The following is an 11,966-nucleotide window of genomic DNA, read 5'->3' as shown; positions in this document are numbered from 1 at the left end:
TGCCGGACTCTATTTGATAGTATTAATATGAAGGAGCCTCCAAACAATATGGACAACATTCATCACATTAGCAAATATCATACACACATGACATATTTCTAATTATCTATATTGAATGTAGGCTAATATTTAGCGAATGTGTGAAAAGTTGACGTATATATAATTGGTCATATCGTTTGGGGCACCTTTATTCTTGTATGTACAAAAGTTTATAACTGGCAAGTTGAACATATTTAATTATATACATGCGAAACTATACAATCAAAAAATACCGAGAAAATATTGCTTTGAAATTAAATTCTTAGCACAAATCACAATAAAAAAATACATTCGAAAAAATATACGCACGATAAAAAAATCGATAACTCTCTCGTTTATTTTATTTAATTGTAAATTAAATTGTAAATAAAGCTACATTTGTTTGCGTCATTTTCTCTAACATGCTCTTACTATAGTTCTTGGTCACTCTAAGGAGCGCGTTGTAGTGAGTAGACCTATGGTAGGAGCACGTTCGAGTATGCGACGTGAACAAATCCAGATAGCCAAATAAGGGCAATATGTTGCCATTTTGCTGTCACTTATTCCGCATTCAATCATCAAACTAAAATCAAGGTGTTTCCACAAATTGTCCTGATTCACATAAAGTCTTCTTTAGAATTCAGCAAACTGCTGACAAGTTGTCATCATGCGTGCCGTCAGTTTGCTGTCAACGTGACGAGTTTATTATTTCCCAATGTATACTCTTACAATTTCGTAAACTCATAAAATCTATTTGCTCTTCTGATGCTAACTCAGCATTACATTCCAATGACAGCAAATTGTCAACAAGTTGAAAACAATACATGCATCAATTTGTTCCATATGCTAAATCTCGCTTGGCTATCTAAGAACCTGCTGCATGAAAGCCAGAAAGATGCGCATAAATTTCTCTCTTTTTTTTAGTATAAATTAATGTTAAACTAGTCCGACATACACCTCGTTGTTCATCAATCTTTACACGCTAAAATTTAATATTTACAGTTTCATCGTAATACGTGCTCTAGGAATATCGCGAAAAGGAAAAGCATGAAGTCCGAAAGGAAAATGCTGAACTGATGACAAATCCGAATAGAACGCATACATGTTAAGCCATTACGATTATGATCTATCGTTCTTATTGTTAATTGTAGTAAATTAATCGCCTTATCTAATGCAGCCTAGGCCGATTTACACCTTTGGTAAAAGACAACAAGACTCGTGATCACACGGCAGTTACGGTTGTGCTTAACAAATCCGAACTGCGCGAATTATTATAAATTAGTGAGTTATGAATATTTAAAATCAGCTTATACATGTCACGATAATTACTAGATTGACAATTTTATATAATAAACAATCAGTAGGAATAAAAACTATGTGTACAAAAAACGCTGTAAAAAACTTACTTCGAGCTCTTTTCGATTAAAATATTTATAATATGACTAGCGCACGTTTAGTAAGATCAAAGCTCATGTAATAGTAATTAATGACTTGAACGTAAATTCATTCATGTTAAGTACAAGCTCGGAAAAAGCTCGGTAGAAATCAATACACATTAATTAGTAAATTTATTGATTTTCTACGACGCATTTTTTTTGCGCGTTTCTAAAAACTTGTCTAAAAATACAGATGAACACAAAATCAACTTACAAAGTCGCCACGATTGTACAAACATCATACGATTCGCGCACTATGTACAAATACATCTCTCAAACTCCTAACAATCACTCTAGTGCCTGTTGAGAAGCTGCTATTCATTTTGCATAACCGCACAAAAATATCATTTCCACGTTTCTCAATTTGAGATATCCATTATTTATATATGTCACACTTGCTATGGCGAAAGAAAGAAAATTATCTAAATAAATAAATGAAGTTTAAATAAAAACGGGACGAGTATTCTCTTTGCGATACGTACATCAAAATACTATTTTAACACGATCCCTAGCATTTTACCTGGTACTCATGTTGCTAATACAAGATGTGCGAAATGTATCGACTTACACATTCGATGTTCTCTCCCTTTTCCTTATTACTAAAATATCCCGGCTTACAATACAGAGAAAATATCGCTTGGTCTCGCTTTGTACTTTAATAAGTGATAGACAATGTACACTTATATTGGTGTTTCTCTTGATAGGATTCTAGAAATTATTCGTCCCGGAGCTTCGAACGCCTTGAGACGACAGGCGCCACTGGTCCAAATCATCTTTGCATTGATGAGATCTATATGCAACGACATACGAGAAAGAGCGATACGATCCTTGCGTAAAAAGTTACGTCTAGCATTTAACCGCATTTCTAAGCCCTTAGATCAACAGAGATTCTTTCGTAAATAAAATATATAATTGTTTACGGTATTTTACAATCAATTACTTAAAAATAAATCGTAAACAATATGAATATTTTTTTTTGTGGTAAAAGCCTTATGTTAAATATATATTTCTATGTAACAAAAAATTGCGAGCAATGATTATTAAATTTTTATTTATATACTTTTTTCCGCGATTGGTTCACTGTGCATCATTGAGATTCTGTATATGTGTAGTGTATTGCGGTCATGGCAGAATCAGTCAATCAATAAATTATACGTATGATTATGAGAAAAATATCGAACATATATTCGTTGCTGATTTAATTTTGACAAAAAATTGACTGCATATCATAAATAAATCATTTTCTATTTGTAAATGTTGATAAAATTATGACGAAATATTATATGCTAATTTGCTGAAGTCTGATTTTACGCTATATAGCGAGAAAATTTATGCTCACAAATTTTCCAACTTCGTTGTAAAAGTGCTGGCAACATATATGCTAATAATACTCATTTAAATCTCGTAGCAAGACTATTACATTAAAATAGCAAGTACGATTCATTGATACGATACGATTCAAAATAATCACAAGCTTAAACAGAACTTAAAAAGTCGTCAACACATGAATGCTAATAAAAATAAAGTAAGATTCTTCAGAAATGTAGCTTTCATTGACTTCCATTTCTGTAGGCTCATTATATCGTGGACGGCATTGTACTAAACTGACGGTATTGTACTAAACTTGACATGTTGCAGCAGAAATAGGGGATAAATGTGTGCGAGGTTCTGCAAAATAAAATATTAGCAGGTAAATTTCTTTCTCAATTAATAAATACTGAATAAACAGATAATAATGCCTTCTAATGAAATCATTGATATCTTACCTATATTTACAATGCGATTATTTAGAATTCGCACACCTCATCTGTCGTTGCAACTTTCGATTATTTTGCCTTTTATGCACACTTTTATCACACTGTCTGTCAGTATCATAAATTAATTGCTAAGAATGTGAATGGCCACCACCATCATCACCACCCGTATCTTCAGCTCGACGTATATCAACTGAATCGTCTCGCTTGTTATCCGTATTACGACTGAAATATTCAATTTGTCCGTTATACATTGTTATATATGCACAATATAATTTATGTAAAGTAAAGCACAAAAGCGGCAAATACTAAATATACAAATATAAAATAATACTCACTCTGTATGAACGTCAATTTCGCTTTGTTCTTGGACACGAATTTGTTCTTGGACTGGAGATGATTTTGTTTTGGATTCTGTTTTGGATTTTGTTTTAGATTCTGTGTTGTCTGTTTGACAATTATTGGCCCGTTTACTTTTCCTGATAATAACTTCCTCTTTACTATTCGATTCTTGTATCAAATATGTTTCCAATATTTCTACCATTGCTTTCAGGCAATTAACAAACAACTCAGCATTCTCATGTGTACAATTAGACTGTAAATATATTATTGTAAATATATTATACGTATTACCTTAAAATTAATTAAGACTAGCTCTTCAAATCCGGTAATGATCTTTAATATTAAAATTAAATAACAAAAAAAAAAACAAATTAAATTCTAGAATTAAATGCTAGAATTTAGAACTTACATTCGTATAAAGACCTGCGAATCTCCAAAGACCCCGAAATCCGCAAGTTTGCAAATAATGTTGCAAATGATGTTGATTTGAGTCTTCACAGGCAATCATGTTTTGAATAATCGTTTGTACCGCACTTAATATTACTTGATCTTGACAAGAAGATAATACACTGATGATTTTCGCATCAAGCAAGTTATATCTGCAAAGAGATATTCGGCAAGTTGTAAATATTTGAAAATAGACTAATTTCTTTTCTATCTAAGAAAACTTACACGACTGGGAAAACTTTCGGAAAAACTATAGTTGCTTCCGCTAAATACTCATAAAGAATTCGCGTTTCGTTTTCGCTAGTAGAATATTTTACTAGCGTGGCCAGCATAGTCAGCACCAAAGTCTGTGTTGAAAAATCTGTTAACACTTCCGGATCGAGCAAAACGTTATTTTCGTTGCTTAAACTCACTCTCGTACTCCGATCTCTCTGTAGCGAAAAAAAATATAAATACGTTAGTATTTTTAATTTCTCATTATGTTGACTCACGATAAGATTAAGAAGATATTATAGTCGCAAGACATATTTTCATGTTTCCCAACATGAATAGTTAAACACAACTGCATCTCAAACTGCATTTGAAAAAAGGGAAAAAATATAAAAATTTTTACTTTAAAAATAACAACAAACAAAAGTACCTGTTGTTCTGTGTTGTCCGTTGACTTGTCGTCCTTTGCGCTCGGCACACTCAAAGATCGCTGCGATTTAAATAAAAGCCGGCCAGTCTTGTTAGTGACAAGTTGCATGGTGTTTTATATAATCCAGGCAGGCACAGGCAGGCGCACACCAAGAGAGTAAACAGAGATGCACGGAGGAATAAAATGATGTTATATGCGCAACAAGTCTACTAATATTAACTGGGAATCGGATAAAGAAGTATAGCAGAACGATAGAAAAACCATCACGCGAAATCAATTTTCGTTCAATTCGTGCTTAAAAGCTGAGGTTTTGATTTTTTTTCATGTGCGTCAAGAAACTCAAAAATAAAACATAATTGAAAAATTCTATATCAAGAAGATAAATAAAGTAGGATACTCAAAGTATATAAATTTTCAGATAGATAAATATGGATATAAATATATTTTATTGTAATTTTATAGATAACACACATACACACACACAAATTTTTAGGCAGTAGGTTTTTTGACGAACAGATATTTCTTAACAAAAGTGAAAGATTTTTATCAAACAATTCATAAAAATACAATAAGCGAAGCTACTAATAGTAATAGAAGCAATATAATTTATCGCGCAAATTACGCATATGAATATTTTATGAGAAAGATAGTTCATATTTTGTATGAATAAGCTTTGAATAATTTTACTTCGTGCGAGCATCGATTTTCTTAGGATCATGCAGTGCATTGTTTCAAAGTAACCTCATGCTCTCTGTATGCTCGAGAGTGATTTCTCTTTAACTTGCTAAGTAAGAAATTGTGTGTGCGAGAATGGTGCTACATTTTGAGAGAGATATATTCTACATAAATAATTTAAAAAAGTAAAATTTTCGGGGACGCAAAAAAGTTTGTATTCCTACAATATTTCCAACGAATTAACTACGCGCGTTGCTATAATTATCGCTATAGCTTACAAAAGAGAAATTCTTGAACAACATACGCGCGCGATCGTAAATAATTACATAATTTATACCTGTGCAGATTGTTTTTGTTGTTTTGCTTGAGTAAGTGCTGATTGATCCAATAAATCCCAAGTTTTCTGCCTTCTAGGATTAGAAGCTCCAGGCATTTCCTGGTAGGTATATAATAATCTCATCTATTATATTTTATGTATGCTACATTACAACAAATAGGAAAAAGATAGTCACCGTATTGCGCGATGGTAAAGTGTCAAGAACGTCTGAACTGCCTGATGAATCGTGTAAGCTTTTGTCGAGCGAATGTCGAATGTGACACCTGCTACGAACCTCTTCTGACACGGCCACTAGCGCTGCGGAATAAAATTTGAAGAATAGATTTTTCTTTTAATCTTGATGTAAATATTGAGCTCTCGATCTCTCAAATCAAACATACCAGTTAAGTAAGGGACACTTTCAGGCGTTACTTCAAACTTATCCCTTTTGGAAGGTTTAGCTATGATTGCCAGTAACATGGTCAATACTCTGACCGTTCTGGTGACTGTAGTTGGTGTAGGATGCCTATAGCCTTTCAAGAGATGACCAACTAGCGCGAAATGAAAGTTAGACTTAAAGGACAAGCCCACGGTGTAATCCAATAGTTTAAATTGAGATTCCAAAGGTTCACGCGTTGACATCATTACGTGTTCTAGTGTCTAGAAAGAATAGTGATAGTTTATTCTCTATTGTTCTGCACATCGAGATATTAAAAAATTAATCGAAATTCGAGAAGAAATTTCTGCAGACCTTCTCGTCGAAAGTGCCTTGCGAATCAAGTGTATGCAAATTTTGCTCTAGAAGGGCTAAACCGGATGCGTATAACGACGTTTCGTCTAACTCTAGAACGGATGTGGCAATCCAGAATAAATATCTATGTATTGGAGATTCCTTAACAGAAAACGATAAAACAGATTTGATATTGAATATCAAAAAAGAAGTTCCAAGACTCTAAACGGGAAAGAAACTTACAGGTCTCAGAAGAGGTTGCAATCGTGTTAAGCACATAACAATAGCCTCTATAAGATTAATATCGTTAAAACTTTCGAGCGCCTTCATCAATATCTTCAGTAATTGTTTCATATCTTGATCCGTTATACTTTTGCTGATACAACCAAAGACGATGAGAGCCCTCGGCTGCAAAGCTGGATTTAAGCAGAAAGCAAAGTTCTTCGCTAACGAAGTCCACGTTTTTAACCAATCGCATTTCGGAATATCTCGCATGCAAGCCTCTATAATCTCCAAAAGAGCGTCAGTTATGACTTCCAAATTGGGTAAATAAAGTCTCTCCTTGTCCTGCGTTCCGTGCGAGCTTCTTTGATCACTACTGAGCCACTTTTCATTCACGGGTTTATTGCTGGAGTTCGGATGTTTGTAAAAGGCTGTGCCAGCAGCAGATTTCACCTTGCTGATGCCGAACAATAGGTAAAACTTGGGCAATGAGAACTCGTCTAAGCTCATCCGTAATATCCTATGTGTATCTTCGGAAAAAGCAGGCGAACTGCATGTGCATAATGAATGAATAATGTTGATCACTAAACCATGAGTGGAAGCTCGCATAGTCAAACTACCAGAACATAAGAGCAACGTCACTGTATGAAAGAGATGTGGCAAATGTTTCCCTACATCCAGACAGTTATTAAAGGATAACATCAAAAGATATCTCGCTAGGATTGCTATGTCGCTCCACATTATATGCTGTTCTAACTGTGTCGTCGGCGACATGCACGTTTTGTCTACTATTCGACACACTTTATTAATCACTTTCTTGGCGACCAGTTCCACGTTACCGGACGCTAGAGCAACAGCAGTGTCAGCCATAATCTCGGCCATCGGCGAACCTAAGCCATATCGTGTGCTACGTTGAAGAAAAATATCGAGAACACCATCTATCAGTTCTGGCAACATGCCGATTGTGCTCCAGATCTTAGCCTGTATACTCGGATACATTTCAATTTCCTGAACGGTTAACGTAATCAAATCGTCCAAGATCTCTGTAACTTGTTTCTGCCGCTTGCTTTCGTCATGGGGTTTGTAAAATCGCACGAGATTGCTGAGCCACGGCGTCATATATTCCAGGCATAAATGTTTCAGTTCAATGGTCGATTCTCTGAAGCCTTGTATGCATTCTTTGAGAAATTCGAGCGTGAGATGCGGATCGTTCGCTGCCAAAGTCTCACTCAAGTGCTTGATAAATATAGTGTTATTCGATGGTATGCAGATACCGGACGTCTCCAACAATTGACCCTCTATTTTCAAGCCAAACGTTGCTGTGAGCGCGCATAGGTGATTGTACGCGGCAGTCCGAAGATTAGGATCAGGACTACCGAGATTCAGTAAAGCCATGTTCAGTAGAGTACCGGGCACATCTTTAGGCCTGATTTTCGAGTGAACGGACAAGGAGTTCGGATTCGATAGAGTCCAGCGACTTCTAATGTGAGCTATATTCTGAACGATGCTGTTGCAATCACTGTGAGCGAAAGTCAAAGGTCCTGCTTCGTTGGAAATGCTTAGCACAAATGAATTGTCATCCACTAAGCAAACTTCTTCTATTTCGGACGCGTAATAGACATCATTTAAGAGAATGGATTGCGATAACACTTTAGATCTATCTGTATGCGTTATCTGTAGTGTCGTTGGTCCGATCTTCACGGACACCTTCATTTCTTTATGAGATAGTTTCAAGACGCCAGTGAAGACTTTCAAGTCTTCATCCAGAGATAATGTTGCTCCAGGTAATTTTTGTTGTTCGACATCGATCACGTCGTTTAATTTTCCTTGGCCATCGATGAAAACAATTTTTCGATTACCTTTCAATGGTGCCAAGATACTATCATGATACTTTGTGTATTCACGTACCCAGTTATTACAATTATAAATGTACACCGCGTGAAGATTTTCATAAGCTGCCGCAGGTAGAACGTAAAACCATTTTTGCAAAAATTCTGTCCTAAACCGATTATCTGAACACGTGTGAGTAAGATCGACAACTACATCATATGGAGAATGATAAAAAGGTTTTAAAGTTAGAATGACGTGATATATCAGTAGATCGCCATTCGTTTCGCCAAGTCTGAAAAAAAAAAAAACCAAAGTTTAAATGATAAATTCTTCGCTATATCTTGACCGTTATTTTATATCTTATAATGATTTGCGCTTACTTGAATCGTCGTGAAATGTAGTAAAATACTGGATGGCCTTGTTTGCTGGTGCCTGCTTGATAAAAAATATTCATGCTTTGGATACTTTTAAATTCTTCTCTCTCGTGCATATTATATTTCATCATGATTTCTTCAAAATTAGTGGACGACATGTCTTTATTCGCCCATCGTGACATGCGAACGTAAGTAGTAGAAAAAAGCGAACTAAAATTCAAACAATTGGAATCAATTATATTAGCCATCACGATGATGACGTAATCAAAACAAGAATAACTTCAGAACTCACTGGGAATCCACCGGTTTATGCTCGGGTGGCCCAAGATACGCTAATAACGTAGCCATTTTGTCAAATGGTCTCCTTCCGACAGCTTTATGATCTCTACTACTACTAAGATAATCTCCAATTTTTTCTTGATGATTCCACAACAACCTGTGCAACGCCAATACATTGGCATCCGAAACGAATGACATAGGATGACTGGTTTGATCAATTGTTTCACAATCCGAAGCTATCTGTATGATAAATCGTCGACCAATCTCAAAATGCGTTCTTAAGAAATTATTAAAAGGCAACATATGCTGCTCCTTGCTAAATTCTACATGATTTGCAATATTCTGCAATATCTTTGACATAAGCATTAGGCCTCGCTTAATTTCATGTGGTACTGGTTTATTTATGATACCAGACTCTTGGGGTGAGACGATTGCAGGATTAATGAAACGCAGAAATATCACCGTTCCTACGGCTACAATGTTACTTTGCGGAGATTGTGGAAATCTCTTGCATAATACTTGATACAGGCAATGACACATAGAGCGTAACTGCGGAGGAAACCTGAAAAGAAATTTTGAATTTGAGCGTTACTTTAACCTAAACTCGTAAGTTGTAATAATAATTATACTTACGTATCTGCCGATGATACGATAGCATTGAACACTTTTTGTGTCAACATGATTAAGTTTTCACCGTTTTGTTCAATATTTTCGCTAGAATCAATCCTTGCACTATCTACTTCAAAATGAATTGTTGAGTTATCCAGTAAAGGTGTAATGAGAGGCTCGAGTAAGCCTTGCAAGTAGCTGGTGCCATAAATTTTAAAGCAGAAGGACATGATTTTACTTCCCAGAGTATTACCGCGAAAAAGAGTCTGTATACAATCAGTTAGCTCGACTTCTCGGTAGAGCATATTCCATAATAATGGTGATAACAAATGTTTTGCGTCAAACAGTGTCACGAAGACACGCGCCAATTCATCCATTTGATTCGTCGTCACTACATTAGCCAGTGCCATGGCGATAGGCAATTCGCCTTTATCACTGATCATTGTAACAAGTTGAACTAACTGTTCGTATCTGTCCGCTAGCACAGTTTCGGCAAGAGTATCAAATTCCGTGCCCTGCTGAAGAATTTTAGTCAACACTTCCATAAATGCGGCTCGTGTCTGCAGATCTGTATTGTAGCCCAAATCTAAGTAAGAAAAAAGTTAAAGTTTAATGATAAAATCATTAATTTGATAGATAGAATAACTGAAGAATTGTCTAAAAAAGTAAAATAGAAAATAAAATTAAAAGCAACAAACTTGTTTTTTAGGACTTAGACTTGTATAATTCATTCTTCCAAAAAACTTTTGAATTAAAACTATGTAAACTGATTTATTACGTACGTATGGAGTGCCTCAAGCCACTGTCTATATTAGCACTAAGAAGATTACTCATAGCTTGAATAGCAGTATTGCGCAAAATGGCTACTTTGTTAGTCGTTAAAGTAGGCCGAGGCACAACATCTTTGTCTTCTGCTGTTGATGATGGACCGTTACAGTAGTTCATTAATTTCATAAACAGCGTAAAATATTTCGAAAAAAGTTCAGATTTTGCTTCCATCAAATCAACACGATCAGAATCTTCAGGTTGTAGAGGCAATTCACGTAACAATGCTCCTACTGCTTCCATGCTAGCTTGATCCAAATCTCTATAAAAAGTTAAAGGTTAACAGATTTGATGGTCATAACTTTTTTTATTTTCAACATAGAAGTTAAATGTATATGAAATAAAAATAAAATATTTACGTGGCATAAGTTAGGATATCGTTGGCAGTTGTTGAAGAATGAGGATGTGTACACATTACCCACTCAGTTAAATATTCAACTAGTTTATTACGAAATTTCAACTCCTGTCTAAACGCAAGATCGTCCCGTCTCTTCATCATAGCTTCAACTAGCTGGCATAATTTGGTTTTAATTAAAATCGAGTGCACCGTCTTGTCCAAGTGCCTGACGTATCTAACGATTGCCAACATCATGCCTTCGATGCTAGTCACTCCAAGATATTCCGATGGTTGATCCGTCGTTGAATCCAAAATATTTTTCATTATAAATATAGTGTGCTCAATAAATTGTGTGTTTAAATCCGAAATCACTACATGACCATGTGGGTCGAAGAATTTCTCAACAAAATTTTTTATCTGATCAAATAATATTGGATATAGAGCAGGACTCATCTCGTGTGCGACCAACTCCTTTACGTGTTTCTGTATTTGATTACCAAGTTTCTCATTGTTGCAAATTAATAATCGTAATAAGTTAAATACGAATTGTGTCACTGGACAACATTGTGCTTCTTGATTAGAATTTGATGAAGAGATAGAATCCTGTTGTTTTATCAAACTCTTTTTATGCTCCGAATTAAAAGGGAATACACCACATGGTGGTTTATTAGGTGAACGACGTTGTAGACATACTCCACCCAAAGCGCAAAGAAACCCTGTCATGTTAGCCCACTCATTAATTTGGTCTTCCATTTCGTGTTCTGAATTTTGGTGCGCCGCTCTCCGTTTTACATTGCCGCGACAAAACGGCTCTACCTGTACATCTTCAGTTTTGCTTTTAGGATAATTGGACAATTGCCGTGAAGTCGCTTCCCAATTTCTAAATGTTTCTTCCCAAGCCTAAAAATATGAACGTAAAATCTGTCAATTAAGGAAAAACTATGTTTGATGTTTATGTTAAATATACAATTTATATTATGTTGTTTTACATGTATATGTAGAGATAGATTTCATATTACACATAAATATGAAAAATATTATATATATATATTATATATATATTATATATATATATATATATATATATATATATATATATATATTATCGTACGTACGTGGTTAGTACACCTTA

General features: G+C 35.0%; 1 protein-coding gene across 1 annotated transcript in view; it reads right to left on the bottom strand.

Moving 5' to 3' along the window:
• Positions 1-3,339: 3,339 nt before the first annotated feature.
• The window catches only part of LOC105623227 (neurofibromin), a 14,859-nt gene continuing 6,232 nt past the window's right edge, over positions 3,340-11,966 (bottom strand). Inside the window, exons 10-24 of the mRNA XM_012204628.1 lie at positions 10,857-11,734; positions 10,455-10,759; positions 9,697-10,258; positions 9,077-9,625; positions 8,791-8,994; positions 6,602-8,702; positions 6,380-6,520; positions 6,030-6,288; positions 5,825-5,946; positions 5,650-5,748; positions 4,638-4,724; positions 4,223-4,428; positions 3,960-4,149; positions 3,547-3,803; positions 3,340-3,433 (exon numbers count right to left, since the gene is read on the bottom strand). Of these exons, the coding sequence (XP_012060018.1) occupies positions 3,340-3,433; positions 3,547-3,803; positions 3,960-4,149; positions 4,223-4,428; positions 4,638-4,724; positions 5,650-5,748; positions 5,825-5,946; positions 6,030-6,288; positions 6,380-6,520; positions 6,602-8,702; positions 8,791-8,994; positions 9,077-9,625; positions 9,697-10,258; positions 10,455-10,759; positions 10,857-11,734 (6,054 nt within the window). The remainder of the gene's footprint in view (positions 3,434-3,546; positions 3,804-3,959; positions 4,150-4,222; positions 4,429-4,637; positions 4,725-5,649; positions 5,749-5,824; positions 5,947-6,029; positions 6,289-6,379; positions 6,521-6,601; positions 8,703-8,790; positions 8,995-9,076; positions 9,626-9,696; positions 10,259-10,454; positions 10,760-10,856; positions 11,735-11,966) is intronic.

Source organism: Atta cephalotes (genome assembly GCF_000143395.1).
Source record: "Atta cephalotes unplaced genomic scaffold scaffold00054, whole genome shotgun sequence".
In the NCBI taxonomy this organism is placed as follows: domain Eukaryota; kingdom Metazoa; phylum Arthropoda; class Insecta; order Hymenoptera; family Formicidae; genus Atta; species Atta cephalotes.
The sequence above is the reverse complement of the archived record's forward strand: the minus strand, read 5'-3'. Positions and strand labels throughout refer to the sequence as shown.